Source organism: Apostichopus japonicus, chromosome 10, assembly GCF_037975245.1.
Source record: "Apostichopus japonicus isolate 1M-3 chromosome 10, ASM3797524v1, whole genome shotgun sequence".
In the NCBI taxonomy this organism is placed as follows: Eukaryota; Metazoa; Echinodermata; class Holothuroidea; order Aspidochirotida; family Stichopodidae; genus Apostichopus; species Apostichopus japonicus.
Genome location: NC_092570.1, coordinates 14,420,532 through 14,441,341, shown reverse-complemented (window position 1 = coordinate 14,441,341; position 20,810 = coordinate 14,420,532). Strand labels below are relative to the sequence as shown.

General features: G+C 36.6%; 1 protein-coding gene and 1 non-coding gene across 4 annotated transcripts in view; both read right to left on the bottom strand.

Annotated features, from left to right (window-relative positions):
* Nucleotides 1-20,810, bottom strand: part of LOC139974725 (ras GTPase-activating protein 3-like) — a 58,203-nt gene extending 37,393 nt beyond the window's left edge. For 2 of the 3 annotated variants that reach the window (XM_071982095.1, XM_071982097.1), the window contains exons 1-4: nucleotides 20,299-20,809; nucleotides 7,768-7,867; nucleotides 5,755-5,956; nucleotides 2,566-2,639 (exon numbers count right to left, since the gene is read on the bottom strand). In XM_071982095.1, the coding sequence (XP_071838196.1) occupies nucleotides 2,566-2,639; nucleotides 5,755-5,956; nucleotides 7,768-7,867; nucleotides 20,299-20,356 (434 nt within the window). In that variant the 5' untranslated portion in view covers nucleotides 20,357-20,809. Of the gene's footprint in view, nucleotides 1-2,565; nucleotides 2,640-5,754; nucleotides 5,957-7,767; nucleotides 7,868-20,298 lie in introns of all 3 variants that reach the window. The other variant, XM_071982096.1, reaches the window with a different exon arrangement.
* Nucleotides 10,042-10,113, bottom strand: Trnay-aua (transfer RNA tyrosine (anticodon AUA)). Its single transcript has one exon. It is a non-coding gene; the product is annotated as a tRNA-Tyr (tRNA).

The window sequence follows — 20,810 nt, the reverse complement described above, 5'->3', positions numbered from 1 at the left end:
ACCTGGAACGTTTTCACCCTGAAATATATGTGTACATATATATATATATATATATATATATATATATATATATATATATATATATATATATATATATATATATATATATATTATACAGCAATAAATCATTCTGAAGCTGTAAACCTGTCAAATAGTGACACCAAGATTCTCAACATGGCAGGGCTCTGTCAAGGGCTTTGGCATTCAAACAAATATGAAATATACATCATCATCAGAGCAAACACAAATAACCTATATTGATATAGAGTCCTCACTGGTCTTCTTGACCACACCTTCTGTTATGAAGGTACTCACAAAATCAGAGCTATTAAAGTCTCAATACGTGTTTGCTGATGAATTTAAGAAAACCAACTTCAGAAGCAGATTCAGTTTCTTATTCTAAATGCACTCTGATCAGGTGGGTTTAATGGAGAAAAGCTGTCGCAATCGAAAGAGAGAAATTTATTTTCTGTTGCCGAACGATTTACCGTACAATCACTGCGGCCGCCCATATCAGCATGTTCTTACACAAATGTAACCTATATATACTTTTTTTACCCAATTTCATGGAGGAAAAGTCTGAAAACACATATAATGGTAAGACCTAAAGAAAGATAGTATTCAAGAGAATGGACCTAACACAGGCTAGCCACGAAAGTGAAAGTAAGTCCTAGGCCAAACATTCGTAAACAAAAACAGAGAGATTTGATTGGCGCATGATCTGTTGGGCGGGGCGTGCAAATTTTGATTGAAGTTTGTATGATCTACGAACTCCTTATAAAAATCTGGCGAATTTTATTCAGCTCAAAATGTTTAACGACAGATAACTCAATAAAAATAATAGTTATTAATATGAAAATTGCAAAAAACAGTGTTATTTTTCACTGAGTCTTTAGGGCAGTAAGCTGGAAAGGACGCATTTAAAATTTGGCAAACACACATTGAGACTTAAACAGATCACCTCGTGGAAAGAAATAGACAAGTACAAAACTAATAGTCCCCAACCCCCCCCCCTCCCCCCCACCATTTACATTCCGACCTCGGGTCGACCCTGCATCTGTGTTGACCTTTAATTTCCATTGTTGTTCACCTTTCGTAAATTGACACATGAAGGTTAGTAGCAGTGCTGCCATTACACATGGCTGATGGTTTCGCACCTTTTCTTGTCTTAGAGAAAACGCAACTTCCTGTTTGGTGATCATGAACGAGGAAGTAAGCTTTAGTTAAGTGTTAATTTTGGTGAATCACCTCTGAGCATATTATCTTAAGTCTATGAAAAGTGTTCAGTATTTTTTTGCAACCCTCTTTCTGTTCCCCCCCCCCCCACCCCAAAGAAAAAAAATACAATCCAGATTGGTGAAGGTCAATGATCCTATAAAGTATTTACCTGGTGATTGATTAAACGTCTCAGAAATGAAAACATTGGAACCTTAAACACTCTGCAAGCAAAAGACTGACTCTACAGACATACAATTAATTTTGAATAAAAACATTCCCCCCCCCCCTCCCTCCCAACTTGGATTTATTGCTACTTAGCAACATGACAGTGTTCTCTCCTCCCATTATTAACCCTTAATGCTTGGATTAATGACAGACAAAAGACCTTAAATGTCAATGTGACAAGAGCTTATTACACCTTGCGATATTATTGGTTTAAAAGAGAGTCAAGGTGTCCTTTCAAAACAAAAACCAAAAAATGTTGACAAATTCAGTATTATGTAGTATCGCAAATGACAGTTTACATAGTACAGTGTAAGATATAGATATACACTAATGTTAATGTTTGCTTTGTCAAAGTTTGATGCCAGTTGTGCAACAGTGGCCAAAACAGATCACTGTTACATTGTCTGCACTTTATATTTCATTTTGGGGTGGAATTTCTATGTTGAATTGGGAAGTTACTATTTACATTGACTATATATAGTTATGTGCATTGAGTAATTACTGTTACATTGACTATGTTGCATTGAGTAGTTACTATGTTACATTGACTATATAGTTATGTGCATTGAGTAATTACTATATGTTACATTGACTATGTTGCATTGAGTAGTTACTATGTTACATTGACTATATGTTACATTGACTATATGTTGCACTGACTATATGTTGCATTGAGTAATTACTATGTTACATTGACTATATAGTTATGTTGCATTGAGTAGTTACTATGTTACATTGACTATATAGTTATGTTGCATTGAGCAGTTACTATGTTACATTGACTATATGTTGCATTGAGTTTATGAAATATAGTTAAGGGGAATATCGAGTGCCCTAAACGCTATTAACTAGAAGACTGCTCAGGAAAACTGTGCTGTGATATTCATGTGCAGTGGTTGGCTAAAGCCAAGCTATAAGACCAGCTGGGAAACTGTCAAGATGGTAACCATCCTAATCCTTTCCTGCATTTTATAATGAAAATGCTGGGAATGATATGACAAGCCTTGATCACATTATAGCGATTCATCTACAACATGGTTCTTGAGTAACAAAGAGCCTCACAAAAGATAATTCCTTTACAAGTCCAAAATGAAACACTAGATTAAGACTCGATTTACCAACCTGACGCTCAGTTTACTGACGATGCCATCCTCTCCCAAAACATCACTTGGTTTGATCTCAACGTGCACTTTACCCTGAAAGAGAAAGAAAAATAGCTATTTCAAGGAAGGCCACATTTCCATTGCGCAATATATGTTGTACCTTAGTGTCACAGTGGTTGTTCCAGTAGAAAGAAAAATAGCACTAACTAAATTCCTGGCATGGATATATCGTTCTGCCAGTCTTGTACAAGAAATAATCTTGAACTCAATAACATATTGAAAAGCATCAACAGTTTATGCTGCAAATACTAAATACAATACTGCTACAATACAGTACCAGTCAGTACTGATTTTCTACACAAATTTACTGATTTAGTACTGATTTAGTGTACTCTGGAACTGTAGTAATGGGAAGGTTATTTTTTTTTTAAGATTTGCTCCAGGATACCACTCGTTTTGGTCTGCTCCTGAGTATCTGTGCATCATGCACATATAATCTAATACCCAGCTCAATTGTGTGTGTAAGGCTTGTCTTTAAAGCCAGCTGAATTGTGTTGTATAAGCCTAGGTCTTCAAACCTACCCTAGTCTTAATCCCCAGCTGAATTGTGAGTATAACATAGATAACCTAGTCCCTAGTCTTAAAACCCACCTGAATAGTGTCTATAAGCCAAGACTTAAAACTTAGCCTGTACTCTTGAAACCCAGCTAAAAGTACTGTAGGTACCCAAACTACACAAATTTACAATAACTTGATTGGTTAAATTAAGAAGAACCATATAACTGTGTCTTTGCGAGCTACTGTATATAGTTGCCATGAAACATTGTTTACAGAACAGAACCATGAGGAAGGAGAGTGTGGGGTGTGTTCACACATTTGGGTGCAGAAAGTAATAAATAAGCAATGTCGTATGTCAAACTTGGGGAAATATGGTTTGGCTTATTTCTAAATGACTGACTGAGAAGAAGGTGCTTGGTGACCTGAAATTCCTGAGTCACAATGGTAAAATGTTGTTACCCACATATTGTAGTTTAGGTAGAAGAAGGGAAAGAGCATATGTATATTGTATTATGTCGGAGACAAGTACGAGGGTGAGTGAAGTAGATTGTTCTCAGTAAATACCCAACCATTCCCCCTACATATGACGTCTGCCAATGCTTTCCAGGATTCTACTCACTCCACAGCCCTTTCTACAGCCTCATTGTTATGCACAGTTAGCTCTACACAATAGATCCACCAGTAAATGGGATGGTAAATGTAAACAAAGGAAAACAGTCTGCACAATGGAGAGGAAATGACTAAGGTCACAACAAAAGAAGCAAACAATGAAGATTAAAATAGGTAACCCTCCAACCATTTCCAAGGCAAAAGCCGCCTGTTCTTGTTTGCTGTCCAATTGCTGTGTTTTGGATGTCACGTGAGCTACAAGGATTTTTCCCTTTGCTTGTACGGACTGCCCCCATTTTGATTTCCCACAACTACATGTACGTATATATATAAAAAAATTAATTAATTTGGCCTAAATATTGCTAACCTACGAAGGACCACACAGGGAATAGTTTATTCAGTATCCCATCGCAAAAACGCTAGTACAATATGGGCAAACCACTATCATGCAAAAGATCATGTATACTGTATATAGCAGTTATGTACACAGATACCATACTTTGTACTTCAAAACTGCTATAACAAAACTTGTAACACTAACTTATTCCCTGCCAATACCCTACTGTACATTCAAGACAATTACTGTGAGAGAGCTCACATGGTCAGTTGTCTCAAAACAGAGAAAATGTGTCAGTGTTTTTTTGGGCATCACTGATCACTTTTTGGAGGAGTTGGACTTCCAAGAAATACAGTCTAGTACATGGACACGCAAAATCAATCCACCACAGAAAGAATTGATATTTTGAGACATATTAAAGCATTCAGTTCCTACGTAAGGGATAACTAGTTAAACCTATGACGGACATGCAATAAGTTGTCCTTCACAAAGTACACCTTAAATTTACTCCAATAACTTGTGAATTTCAAAGTTAACATATGTTATCAAAGTCTTGACCGTTACGTAAAAAAAAATAATACTGGATTCAAGTTGGTTGACTTCTTAATGGTTGATTCAAAAGAAAGGGGAAGTTGGCTATCTTGTACAAAGGGTGGAGGGTGAGTGGGAGGGGGAGGATGAAGGGGTGTAACGCTATAATATAATTCCTGTGAGTAGATCATTTATGTTGAGGGCAATCAGCTTAGTATCAGAATTAGGTTTCTTTACCTTACGAAATGGAAAGACTCAGAAGAGGTGATGGGCGTTGACCAGGAGTGTAGGGGAGGGGGGGGGGGGTGCAGTTCTTACATGTTACCAGTCAATAAGACCAGGTAGATGGTAAAGTGCCTTAGCAGAGTGGAGACTGGTCCCAACTGCCTGGATCGACTTAGGCTGTAACATGTACATATCTTTACAATGTACAATACATTCAAATTCTTTCGCCAAAGGCTCAAAGCAATAATGTAGATTGAAGAGAGTGTGACATTTTCAATCCCTGTAAACATTCTTTAAACTTCTTAGAGAAAGAGCTGACAAGAAGACTTGACAAAAAGAAACCAACCATTGGATGGATAGAAGCATTGAATTTATAGACTTGTGGAAGGGGAAATATGAGCTCATCGGTAAACTGACAAGGTTAACAGCCTACGGGTATAAAAGATGACAAAACTGTGATATATACAGTGAAGAAGCAAGTATAAGAGTAAGTGATACAGGTAAAGAGCATTGATAGCCACTAGCGTAAGATGTTTGTCTCCTTTGTCTTGTCTGGGTTCTCAGTCTGATCCTCTGTCTAGTTTTTAAATGTTTCCTTCATCTGCTTAACCATTTCAGTTTTGCCTCTGAAGAAGATCCTGCTTGGAATCGAATCCTTCAGGCCCCTCTAACTATAGATACTGTATTTAAGTAACATTCTTTGAAGAAATTCTGTTAAGGTTCTGTATTAGTTCATTGGCAACGTATCAATAATATGTGATGTATGTATAAATATAGACGGTTTCACTGACACGTTGGGTCGGGGAGGGTCGTCGCTAAAATTGCGTACCGACATTTAAGAAGATTTATCGTAGATGGCAGAGTGTATTGTGTGTTGAGTGGAAGCAGGCAAGAGAAAAGCACTGTAAAATTAAATAACACTAAAAAAAAAAGGGTTTTTCAACTCACCTGTACTTCAGTATCAGCATCCACATTTACCAGTGGAAACCACCGGTCCTTCCCCTCACACTGTTTTAGTTCATCTTTCCTGAACGGGACTTTCCCGAGGATGTTTTCCGACCGCTTCAATCTGTCTTTTTCATACACATAGAAGGCAAGAGTGTGGAATTCCCTCGGAACATCAAAAGTAAAATCTTCCGACCAGAACGGACTGTGGACAGAGAAATTCATCAAAATCGATAACTATGACATAACTTCTTTTTGTCAAGACATCGGGAAGGCTCGGAGGAAATTTCTCTTTTAATATGTGATTGTGATCCCAATTTTCACCTTCAAGATCTTTAACCACCCTCCAGTGGCAGGTGATGTGTTGTCTTGACCCCCACTTTGAATACTACTGTAGGGCTGTTTTTAAGAATCAAGCAAAGATCATCATATTTTAGCGACCAAGTTTGAAAGTCACAGGCTACATATTTTACTGTTAGAAGGCATCATGATCATTAAGAAACAATACCGATAATAAATATAATAATTACTTTAATTACATCTTCATCTTGTTTGTGTTTTACTATCTATTGTCTCAGATCATGCTCTTTTAGGTAGACTGGAGTGCATATAAAGGGATGAGACAAGTAAGGGCAAGAGATGAAAACATCTCATTTGTTGAAAATCAATTTCCTACCAAAAATAAGATTTATAAAAAAAATCATGAAATCAGCCACCTAAATTGAAACATGCAATGTTTCCACAATTAACAAACAGCTCGTGGTCTGTTCATAACTTCACACTTCAAGTTTGGTCAAAATGTCGTCCAATTTCTTTGGTAAAGAACCAAAAAGTCGGGAAGGGAACCTCTGTGATCATGGTAGAGGCTACGGTACTACTACTATTGAATGGGAAGGAGAAGCCAGCACTTGCTGACTGCAGTTGCAAGTTTAAGCATCAATATACTCTGTGTTTATAATCCAAAATGTTTGCAAATCTCACTATTGTTCATAACATACATTCACAGTCATCTCTCGCAATGGACACAGTGCTAACTAGATACATAAACAGTTTTAAGTTCTTTAATCTGCAAAAAGGATTTTTTTTTTTTGTACATGTATTTATTTATAAGTTTCCCTCATCAAGATATCCCTCAAACATATTGTAACTAGGTCAAAAGTTTAACCAATTTAATCCTCGGCAAAGTGCTACTTAAAGGTTACATTATTGTCATCATGTCATTACCATCACCTGAAAGAGTGCATTGACTGAAGTGTTCGTACCAACCACACTCGGGGAAAACAAAACTTGATCCGTGCTTGGATGGTTATTTGGACAAAAGTTGCAGGCATGTTGCACAACATTAAAGAAAACAATTAATAAGTGGTTATTTGAAGAGCTTCTAGGCGAAGCATTTCCTTAAAGTTTATACGTCATTTATTATTAATGGAGATACATATCCTGACGATACCAACTATACTATATATATGCAATATATGATAATGCAGAGGCTATGTGGTTCACGTAGGGATCTCTTACCACGGTACGGCAATACCGATAAAACAAATTCTCTACGGCTCTATTCGCTATCTATTCTCCATCCATCTATTGGCTTTAAATAGCAAATTCCTATATCAAATTACAAAATAGAAACAATTCTCCACAAAAAAAAATACGCTCTAAACACTTTTGGGTGGTAGAATGAAAAGGGAGGTCATTGACAGGTAGGGTCCAGTCACAGGGGGTGCACAGTGCTGAAAAGGTTACCAGTTCACTCTAGGCATGGTAGAACGAAAGTGCTTAGGTTGTGAGACAGGTAAGCGAGGAGCAAAGTAAATTTAAAATTTACAGGTCTTCAAGTTGAGCTTTTGATATTGTTTACGTTGTTTCTCTGTATTCATGAGTGAATATGAACAACAAGCAATGACCAAAGACAACTGATGTATCCAGGGCAAATTTCTTCACAGCACCCTTACAGAACCAGCTCAACCTTTTATGACGAAAATGAAGAGAAAAAAAATTGTATCTGTAGTGTACCTTTGTGTCTTTTCTTTCACAGCGGTTCTATAAATTTCTTCCTGATCCAGCTTGACTGAAGCATAAACATCTCTCTGAGAAGGAAGGTTCTTTGCCTCACCTATAGATGTGACGAGAAGAGAAGAAAAGAAAGACACATTGATACTCGGGTAATAATGAAATTGAATTATAACACACTAATGTATGATATAGACTTAATACCCAGTACAGTACTTGAGATACTAGGTATATGACTCCCCTTTTGAATTGGAATGTACTGTATACAGGTACTGTAGGTCTGTACCATCCTGAACATTTCTTGGTAACATTTTTCACAAATCTGGAATGGTATGAGTACCTTTAGTGTAATGGTGACTTGTTTGGGACAAATAACGTTGTAGACGTAACGTGGTGCACTCTGAGACGTATTTATACTTCATTATTATACATAATCTGGTCTACGTGGAAGCTTGTGCTAATAACTACTTTAACTGTTTTGTATGGGTTTGAAGGGGGGAGGGGGGTGGGGTGGTGTACAACAGGTATGATACCTTTACCATGTGATCAAGATGAATTCAACACAAAATGTAACCATAAATCAGCTGTTTTGTGTTATACTAGTCTCATTGGAGATCCAGATGGGTGGGCACCATCAGAGTTAAATGACACTACACTATTAAAGTACTGTAGAACCATCAAAACAGGAAAACCAACAAATACACTGTAAGGGAGTCCACAATTCTATCTAATGCACAACAAAACCAAATACTGTATCATCAGCCTTTAAAATTCCCTTAATACAACTGCTTCCGTTTCTTTTTCTGTCTTTTTTTCTTCTCTATTTTTTTTTTTTTCACTGCTTGAAAAAAACATCCCATTCATCCCAGAAACCAGTATGTCAAAATATCTCGGATAATTTTCTTGTTTGTACAACTGGAAAAGTAACTTGCCAAGTTCCAAGATGGGGCATTACCAAGAATAAAATTGCCCACAGCTATCATTTTTTTGGCTTCCAACGGGAAGGACTTCCACCCACACAAACATGGAACTACAGTAGGAGAGTTTCTTGTATTTTGGGGTGTTTTTTTTTTTCTTCTTTTCAAAGCTTTAGCTGTATTGTGCAATCAAATTTGCCACAATCTGGTGACATTACAAATACTTTGCCTTAGATCTTGCAGGGAAGACAAGGCCATGGAAAACATAAATTACTTTAAACCACCAGAGACACACACATGATCCATAAAAAAGGGCATTTTAATGATCAGAAGTTTGCCACACGAAATTAAACTTTGCTGGACACAAAGACTCCTCTTGCATGATACTGCCAATGATTCAAAGATGGAGTGGCATGGTGACATTAACTGCAGGGATGGGAAGAGCAGCCCTGAGTGATTCTCAATAGTGGGCCAACGGGCCAAACACCGGCTGCAAGACATGATAATCCGCAAAGAAGACAAATGGGCCAACAATATTGTACTAATTTTGGTTACATGGAAGCCCTAACAGCCTTACGCTTCAGCACTCAATCAAAAAAAATTTTGTAAATTTTTGAAAAGTTGTTTGGCATCTAACCGCTCCAACCAATGTTTCCTCTACACCATAGAAAATTAATTGAATAACGCTGTTCATTAGTGCATGAGGAATTTTGTTTCTGCAAAATGTCTGCCCATGACAAATTGTTGAGTTGAAAGAACACATATTCTTTGAAATTTATTGTACCATTATGGTTTCCTACTTCGTCGACGACAACAACAAGGAGCAGAGTACATACAATATATTCTGCCCACAATTTGCTGTAAGAACAATAGCTTTATAAACCTGTAAAGAAAAACAAGAAAAGGCACACACAGTGTGTTAAGCTAATTCCCACAACAAAGCAATATTAACCTACAATTACAACCCCCAAAACCACACAATTGCCAAATAAAGGGAAAAGTTACATCATTCAATTTTCAGACTTCCTAATTTTACCAAAGTAGTTAACTACTATTATGAGTCTCCACAGAAGAAACGACACTTGCTGAGGTGCGTCATGGGTGTACAGTATATTGACTGCAGACATCATGACTAAAACTCTCCAAGAATTATATTATATAGCAGTGGCAAAATTTGGTGTCAAGTATATGATAACATATATAACATTAGTATTCGGATGCAATATTACGTGCCCATTGTAATATTAACTGAGTCCTTCTTACAAGGTCAGATATCATTACCCTTCATTACACATTGAGTATGTATATAACATTGAAAACGTAATGAGTTGAAAATATCCAGAACAGTGAAAAAACTTCCAGCCTCCACCGGGATTCGAACCCGGGCCTCCCGCTTTATATGCGGACACCCTAACCACTAGGCTATGGACGCTGATTGTATGTCCAGAGGTTCGAAAAGGATAAGGAAGGTCGAAATTCCACTGTAGGCATGGAATATATATATATACCTGATACCAATGTTCCTCGCAGAGTACTCATAAATGGCTTTGTAATATCCTCCTACTACCTCTTTGCACACATAAGTTGTGGAAGGTTTAATACTAGATATATTTTAATAACGAAAGTGTACACTGTAGTATAATGCTGAAAGAGGTTACTAATGTATGATATTACAGTAATACTGTATGCTTGTTTATTAGTCGAAGGTGCAGTGTCAGCTCGGAATAGTAACAACATATGTAGTTCTTTCAAACTGAACGGATAAAAGAACAGAAAGTTGAGACAACTGTTAAAACAGTACTGGAACCAAGCCAATAGATTTTAGGTAAAACGTACATATTACAAAACACACACGCACATACACACAATGCAGGCACATTCATAATGTTATAATATGGGCAAAATTATGGAGTTCCCAAAAATGTGGTAATTTATATGGCCTTTGAGCATTGTAATGTCATCATTTCTGATGCATGAAGTCCCATTGCCAGCCACACAAAAGCACACACTCCCAAACTGCTTTTTGACTCCCCATCCTACCCCAAAAGGTGGAAGTCCAGTCCCCCCATGTTACCCTCCCCCCCCATGTAATTTTGTTACCTATTGGTTATCTCCTCTCCCACCCCCTACCAGTTAACACGACAGAGACAAGCCCACCGAATATCAGTTCAGTGCCTGTGTGGTTTGGTGTTTTGAATTACTCTGTACAGGATTGTAAAGAAATTACACGGGAAATTTACAGGGTTATGTAATCTAGTCTGTGTGCGAAAATTACCTCAGCAGAAATGCTTGAAGGATGTGGCGTACCTGTAAGTTAGTCTCAGGTTAATGCTTGTAAATTTTAGATGCTGCTGCCCACACTGTCGCTCAGGTTACACATCACCGTCGAAGTGAGGTCTAGGTCTATGGTTTTTCTTGTTTTTATGAATTAAGGACAGGGCGATACATTTTATAGGCTACAGTTAATCCATACATGTCCCATCCACTTCATGTCTATTATATTATCTTATATCTATATCTTTATTGTATTCAATTGTAATTATTTCCCAATGTTACTTTGAAATACTGAGCACCACTGGAATTTATAATAAATGCTATAAGAGTTTAAACTTGCTGGTAACAGACCTCTCACACACACATCGGCAGCACACATGTCTATACGAGCATTCAAACGCAAGCAAACTGCATCTGGGTCACTGAGTGTGTACACAGTGTATCATAACTTTATTTTCAAATGTACTACACTATCGAGAACATTGTTTCCTCTGTAACCTATGATGACTCATCACCCGCGATGGTACAGCACTGCTATACAAGGCAACTGTACTGAGTGCAAGGATAATACCAAATACAATGAGCTTTAATAACAAAGACAACAATCCATGGCGTTGAAGATCTTATCTCTTCTCTTCTTTCGTTTGATTGATTTGTTGCTTTTTATTAAGATTTATATTAGATTTAGATTTTATATACAGCGCCTTGAGTTTGTTTTACATTGTAAGGCGCTTTATAAATCTAATTTATTATTATTATTATTATTCTATGATGGAATGGATCTATACTGAACATTGACCTCGGCCTTGAACAACTACCTAAGTACTATTTTAAAATTTTGTCCCATTATTCTTGACTTTTTCCAACATACTGACTTTTAATGCAGAAAATGGCTAAATAAAGTATGTGGGTATTTGAACAATGACCTATGATGTCTTGCAGGAGTTTGTGAAACACTTTTTTTGCACAGTTTAGGCCAGTCTTACCTTTTAACTCAGTTGACCATTGACCCTGACCCTAAATCTGTCTTAAATTACAAAATTTGCCACATCATTCTCTACATATCTTGTAGTTTTTAATGCCCTTTTTCAACAATTTGGCATGCAGAAAATGGCTCAAGTCAGGTGACAAGGTCAGGCACCTACCCACCAAGTTAACTTCCTGCAACTTCCACTTCTTCACATATTGTGTCAACAATACTTTGAGACTTTGACCCCTACTGACCACAAATGACCTTTGACCAATACCAACAACAATCCCAAACCAGTTCTACCTAAGGGGAAACTACATACTGTACTGTAACACATAGGAAATGGAACCCAGATATATCCTTCTGAAGAATGCACTGCATGTTTGATTACCAGTAACAGGAAAGGGGATGGCATAACAACCCTTTCTAAAAGAACTCCACTGGCTTCCCATTTAGCAATGTATTGTTTCAAACTGCTGCTACTCACATATCACTGTGTCAACAAAATGGCACCTGGGTGATCTTATTGCAATGTACTGTATGGTCCTAGCCATTTGATCCAGTCAGTTACTCAATTTGCTCCAATCTGCAACTAAATCCCGTTTCTGCGATATGGCACTCACATCTACTTCTACCAGACTAATGGAACTCTCTGCCACTGAACATACTGTCCCTCTAATAGGGGGCCTCTATGGCCTCTTTTAAGCTGAAACTAAAATCTCATCTTTTTCAATCATACTTCGTTTGTGAAGCACATTGAACAGTTTAATTCCTGGATATTTGCGCTATACAAATATAGTTATTATTTATTACACATACAAACACATGTACGCCATCACCATTGCATAGATTCCTTCTGCCTTTGGCAAGGAATCAAAACTTGTTCAAGATTATGGCATAACAGCTACTTTTTTTCATCTTGTTTTTGGTCAATTTTGGATAGTATTCGCAGAACTGACAAGTTTGAAGGGGAAAAAAAAATTAAAATTGACCAGGATCAAGACCAGTTTGTTGGGAAAAATCATTTGTTACCTTGGAAACTTACAACTGGAGTGAGGGTTATTAAAACCAAGGGCTAAACTGTATGAAAACTACTGTAGTACAACCATACACTGTATAGTACGTTGGGTAGTATTTACAGCATAAGCAAAATTATGCACAAACACGTTACTATTCTTTTTTACGCTTATACGTAAATATTTTGGTCTGACTGTTGACGCACAGACGCAGTCATTCACTACGAAGTTAAAGCTTTCTGGAATAACATCTGTTGCTTGGAATTACAGACTGTATTAAAATAGAGACATAAAGGGCTACTTCTACTAAGTAGAGATTGAGAATGTTGTATTATTTACTGCAGGTAGGCACCAGGTGTATTACAGCTAATACCTGGTGCACAATGATAATCCAAGCACACAGTTATGAAGGGAATGTAGGCCTGAGGCGGCTCTGTACCTACTGTACACAATACCCACCTTGACTCCCACGTACAATACCTAGACATAGATCTCTATACAATACAATGTGGTGATTGTCCTTTATAAAATCTGAATATTTCTGTGTTCATTTCTCCCCTAGATATTATATCTAGACTCTTTATACAAGCTCTTTCATAACACATTTCTCGCCTAGATATTATATCTAGACTCTTTATACAAGCTCTTTCATAACACATTTCTCACCTAGATATTATATCTAGACTCTTATACAAGCTCTTTCATAACACATTTCTCACCTAGATATTATATCTAGACTCTTATACAAGCTCTTTCATAACACATTTCTCGCCTAGATATTACATCTAGACTCTTATACAAGCTCTTTCATAACACATTTCTCGCCTAGATATTACATCTAGACTCTTATACAAGCTCTTTCATAACACATTTCTCGCCTAGATATTATATCTAGACTCTTATACAAGCTCTTTCATAACACATTTCTCGCCTAGATATTACATCTAGACTCTTATACAAGCTCTTTCATAACACATTTCTCGCCTAGATATACAGTATCTAGACTCTTGTACAAGCTCTTTCATAAACAAATGTATCCTTCCTGCTCACAGTTCTGTACTGTACATCATGATGATAACCCTTTCTTCAATGTTGTAAAAAGAAACAGAAAAACAAACTTATAAAAGCAAAAGTTTGAACGGTGGCAATGTACAGTAAATACTGATCATGAAAAATGCTCCCTTATTATTATAAATGAAAATTACAAATATTCTTACTTCTCTGTCAGACTACTAATCAAATAGCATTGAATGACAGCGATTTCAAACTAAATTTGCCTACTGTACGTATAGGAAACTCTTGATCGTTTTTGTTTTCTTCTGACTGAAATATAAATTTTGATAGTAATTTGTTTATAGTCAATCTTTTGCCTTTTCCAAACACAATAATAACAATAACTACAATAACAACAGTCATCATAAATATAATTCTATTGAAGATTAGGAATGATCAAATTGAGACAATCTTCTTAAAATCTGAATATATTAATAACTGAATTATTCTTTGATTCCACCCAAGTTCAAACTTGCAGACTCTAGAAGGTTTAGGAGAGGGAAAACACGTAGAATAATATCTCTTTTAGAAGAAAATTTCAGTTGTTTTTTTTTACTTCCTTTTCTTGAACAATCAATCGTTTTATTGACACTTCAGGGTGACAAATTGCTTTCACAACTTAACTTTGGTGCAGTGCAGTAATTCATTCTTCAGTTATCACAAAATATAAATAAAAGCTACTTTATTTCTGAAAAAATTACCAATCTGAACAGACAGAATAACGGAGTGCTATGGTACAGAAACAGAAACACAAGCATACTGTAACTGGGGCAGTTCCTTAGTTATGGACATACACTTCAGAGACTTTAACAAGGCATGTAATACAAGCCAAGAGTCTTACTTAACTTTTTATATGGTCAAGTCATGTACCTATATGGTCAAGTCATGTACCTATATGGTCAAGTCATTTACCTATATGGTCAAGTCATGTATCTCACCTAGTACTATTATCATGATAAATACCAGCTGCCCAACATTTATTGTTGCTGAGTAACGATCTAAACATACAGTAGCCAGAGAAACAGATTCTTTCTCCTTTCTTTATACATTTCAAAAACTCTGCAAAGTTTGAGGTCTTAAAAACAAATCAAGTGCATGTTCAGTACCTATGAACAGGACTCTAAGCTTACAAACACAAAAATGAATTCATTTATATCATGCTTCTAAGTAGGTCCCATGTCCATTTCTCAAGAGGCACCTGTCTCAACCCATGTAGTAACATGGGGCCTGGCAGCATGTTCCCCCTAAAAAATCCTGGTGCCCCCAGGGGCCCTCATGAAAGACTTAAAAAAAATACATATTGCATGTATCTCTATTGATGTGGAAATTTGTTGCCCCACCAGAAAAAATACATTTTAGTGTCCCAACTATTTTCCCTGCTAAAATCCTGACCTGTAACCCATCTCCATTAGGCCCTTTCCACACCCTCATTAGCTCAAGCCCACATAAGGACCTACCAAGGATACCCTAAACATTATAACCTAGTTCATGTACAAGCTTAGCCTTATTGCACAGTTGTATTTGCTAAGCCTAACAGTACAATAGATGGTTAGGCCTAGCCTATAATGTATTTTACATGTACTTATACATTATATTAATGTAGGGATTATAATATAGCCAAACGATTAAGCTTTCCATTTGTTTATTTTCATGAATTTTGGCATTTTTATCATTGTTTGTTATTTTTACAAGTTAATTTCCTGTTAATGTATACACTACATTGTTTAAAAATTATCTGTAAGGAACTAATTAAAGCAGCATTTTGCGTTGGGTCGCTTTTTTCCACCTTTTTAACATGTGCATCGATTTTTTTACATGTATCAATCATAAAACAGCAAACTAAGATACCATCCAAGTTTCACCCTGCCAAGAGCGTTAATTAGCGAGTAATTAACGATTTATATCGATAATGAGTAAAAGTGTCCTCGACAAAGTTTTCATATCTCCAAATCCACTAGTTTGAATTCCACCAATCAGTGAATAGTATGTTTATTCATGAGCATTTTGCGTTTGGTCGCCGTTTTCTACTTTTTTGACATGTCCATCGAGTTTTTTACATACATCAAATCACAAAACAGCAAATTAAGATATTAGCCAAGTTTTTCCCTGCCAAAAACGTTAATTGGCGAGTATTCCACATACAAAGTTAAATCGCATTTAGTTCCCAAACCCACTAGTTTGAATTCAACCAATCAGAGATGCAGGTTTAGTTATGAGCCGTTGCTAAAAATAGATTTCAAGACTTTGCGTTGGGAGTTGTTATGCAACTCTGGTACAACCCTGGTACAACTGCCATATAGACTGTACACAAATCAAGCGTGGTGTTGTATTACGTATCTGTCAATGACGTTCGTAATGTTTAAATATTCATATTATGGGCGAGGTTTATTGGGTTCCCAACGGAAAATATCTTGGAGAACAACAAAGTTGAAAGTTGCAATTTTTTCGACTTTTATGCCACCATTTGAAGTAAAATATAAATAGATAAGCTAGTTATGTATGTCGTTATGGCATAGTGGAGTCAGTGAGCTTGAGAAATATCATAGTCGAGGACGCAAAATGCTGCTTTAATACAGCAAGTTATGATAACAGTAATGTGCACTGTATGGTTATGGACGTACAATTATGGATGTACATAAAAATCTGTACGTCCATAACCAAGATTTTTGCATAAATGCTCAAATTTAAAAAAAAAAAATTGGGTGTTTATGTTAGGCACTAAAAGTCTGCTTTGGTCATTTTTTTAAATTTCAAACAGAACAATTTTCCTACCTGAAACATTACAAAAGACAAAATTTTGGTTATGGTCGTACACAGCCAAAGGACCATAACTTCCAAATGTGATAGCATTTATATCACGAACAAGTAAGGTTATATTTTTAGATTATAATGTAGAGCTAGTTACTTATATTTACTTATATAAATGGCTTTTCCATTAACACTATACATGTTGCATTGTAAAATTACCCATAATGCAATTTTCACATTTTGTCGGAAATATAGCCCACAAGATATACATACCTTCATACACAATTTTTCATATGAAAAAAATATTTTTTATAATATGTGGCTACCTGTACCATCAAATATATACTCTAACCTTTGATTTGTTACTAATATTATGCATATGAGACAAATTTGAAAGTTGGTAGGAAGGTTGACCTTTTGGTGGAATTGACCAATGCCATTTACAATAAAATACTGTTAAAGTCTGCAGCAAATCAGAGAGTGGATTTAATTTGTCTGAATAATTAATATGAAGGCAAATCATGTGCAAACTGTCCGATGAAATTCCAAAACAAACTTTCAAATAAAATTCCACAATGGCATTACATTAGGGGGGGGGGGGTTTAATGATCTTTCTATATTGAGCTAATTCCTGAAACAATGAGGTACGAGCTATACTTATTACACACACTTGTATGTTTATCTAACATTTACACAAATTTGATTTTGAACTCTTGACATTTTCAGGCCTGCATTGTACCTGGAGTAGAGCTATTATTAGAACATGCTAATTAAGTCTCCATCCCACACATTAATTAGCCAGTTTGAATTACAAAAGGAAGGAAATATATTTTGAACGAAACAATATCTCATCTCATCGTGGCATTTAATGAACATGATAGTGAAATGCTGCAAAAAGAAGGCCAACTTGCTAAATGTTTAATTACACAACATTGATAGATCTAGCAAATTTATTGGGTACATGGTAACTACTTTCACGATATAAAAATAAACAAACTTTGCAATGCATCTGATAAATTGTTGCACAACCTAACCATTAAAATAATTCAGTGCTTTGTCAGATATAATTTACATACAATAGGCTACCAAACGACTCACAGGTTTTACTGATATAACAAGAAACTTCACACCTACAGGTAGACATTCACCTACATTCACATATATCTCCAATAATTGCAAATTAAGGATAATTCCCAACATTTGGTTTCATTAGAATGACAACTTTTTCAAGACTTGACAAGCAATTAGGCTATTAAAAAAAAACATGTACCAGAAATCAATCATCAACTAAACTATGCAGCATCCCAAAAAGATCCCAAGCCAGCGACACCCAGGGGGAATGAGCCCCTTTTTGCACTCCGTATTTTCCTTTAAACTGATAATTGTTTTATCCCATATATGTCCTCAGGCCCATTTTCCCAGGCCATCTAATTGGGCTCCAGGCTAATCCCTCTCCCTCTTCCCCCAGCCCTCAACTCCCTTCTATGAAACATCCGCATTAAAAACATTTCAGATTTATACTAGACGATTCTGCTACTCCTTCATTGATGTCTTTGTTAATATCTTACAGAAAACTGAGATTAAAACTGAACAAATTCCAAAATGCAATCTAAGCAGCTCATTACAAACTGAGAATCTAGGTATCCTCTGGATGTTGCAGAACTATGTTACTATATATGTCAAGATTCAGAATTAGACCAAAAATATCCGTTACAACATTTAGTTCCATTTCAAGGCGGAAACTACTGGCATATGATGAATATAATGACATAAATTAAAGCTTTGCCATGTTTTGTTGGCAACTTGTATACTAAATGTGACTTTGACAAATGTTGCAGATTATTCAGAAAAATGAACTTCTTAAGAATGCAAAAAAAATAGCAGTAGAACATGAGTTCTGAACTTGGAGTTCATGTACAGTACCTCCTGTGGGTGTGCGGGAGGACTCCTGGGAGAGGTGGAAGGGAGGACCGATATGCATAAAAATATTTCCTTGACAGAGCTACTCCAATAATTTCAAGAATATCTACTGTACATTTAATTGACGATTGCAACATTATCACAAGTTGGAACACTCATCAATTTGAAAATCCATGGATATACACCCGAGTACCTCAACATAGCCCTTTATAGTGTCCCCAAGCACATCAAAACCTCATATTTAAGTTTCTCATTTAAACCCATTTCTGGCCAACTACAATAAGCAGAGGAGGTCTCTCACAGACCAAAAAGTTTAAATCAGAAAGTATGCATGGTTTGTGTCTGTAAGTTTACTAATTGTTAATACTTTACAAGTATGTTATGTAAAATCAGGTAAGGATTTGTACCACTTAAAGGTTAAAGCAGCCTGTCGCCCCTAAATTGATCTAAAAGGCATTGGCTGCCAGGGGCCTGAGACAGCCCAGGACCCTGAGGCAGCCCAGGACCCTGAGGCAGCCCAAGACCCTAAGGCGGCTCAGGACCACATGCACATAGTGTTTACAAACTATTATCGTCAAAACTTGATTCTTTGTATGTAAAAATGGGTATTTATGTTCACCATTTGAAGCAGTCTCTGGTTCCTTCATTTCACTAAAATGGGTTGGCTCTCAAATGGACCCAAACGAAGGGCTCTTAGTGAGCCCCTGGACCTCATACCTAATGCACAAAGCATTCATCCACTGCTGATAAAGGAAAGGAGGAGGGGTGCAGAAGTTCTTTTTCAATGCCTTTGGGATTTCCAAAAGTGGAATAGAAAAAGAACACTCTGCACACATATTTTTTACATTATGTTTTAAAAAATAATACATCACAAGTCTACTACGACCTCTTCTTCCATTGAAAATGTTTCAAATTCATGAGCAGGATCATCCAATTTCCACAATAACCCTGCACTAAGCTGTGTCCTAAGACTTAGGATACTGATTAATTGTTTCATTTGTCAAGGACACATAGCTTTACTGTGTGTGCAACCTATGAAACTAAAACAATTAGGCTCAAGTTAGACTAGTGGAATTAGAGGGCTACTACTAGTAGTACTATACTATGGCATACGATATAGCCTAGGCTATGAATGGAAGTGGCAAGAGGATGAGATATAGGTCTACCACTATATCCACAGCTTCTTGTGTCTAAAAATAGACTTGTGCCCATGTAGAAGTACCAACTACCATGGTTGGCTATAATTGATCTTTATTGGCGACAATGATTATCAACCTAGCCTAAGCATAATTATAAGTTAAGTTAGGCCCTAGGGCCTAGGCCTAGTCCTAGCCTAGGCTAAATGGTATTTCCAGTATGATCTGCTACCACTGTACCAGGCAAAGGTTAGCTCAACTGTATGAATATAAGTCATTCTTCACAACACAATGTTTGTAATTGCAACATGTTAACCTTGACCTAACCACACCGTAGTCTAGTGTAGACCTCACTTATAAAAGATTAGTCTAGGCTGCCCAGAATTGCAGACAGTAACTTACAGTAAGCCTAACTTAAGCTACATGCTACCGGTTGATCGTACCTTAACATTTTTTACCTCATACCGGCCGAGAAGCTTGAAAAGTTTTAAATGGCTTACCAATATGAATACAAAAGCTTTCCAATATGCGTATGTCGGGGCCTTCACCCCCTGCCATTTCCGGGCAGGTAAGGCAATGGATATCGACTAATTCACAGTGAGCTCGTCCAGAAACATATCCACTCGCTGATTCCGTGTACTCCACACCACGAAGTGTAGTGTAGGCTGTACTACCAATGCTGGCTAGCCCTATGTGCTAAAAGACATATGCTGTTGTACTATATTCAGAACTACGGTACAAGAGCACATATATAGTACAACGAACACGAAAGGTCCAATAATGAATATTCATATATAAATAAAATCATTCAAATTCAGTATTTAGTGACAAAATATGTCCTTCCGAATTAATTGTTGCTGTTAAATATGATCTCTTCTAAACATTTGTAACGTACACGTTGTATAATTGGTTTCGATCTCTACAAGAGACCACACGTTCCAACATACGTTTTCGACTACCTCTGGTATAACTTCTTTAGCATACTATCACACGCATCATGTTCCATGGAAAG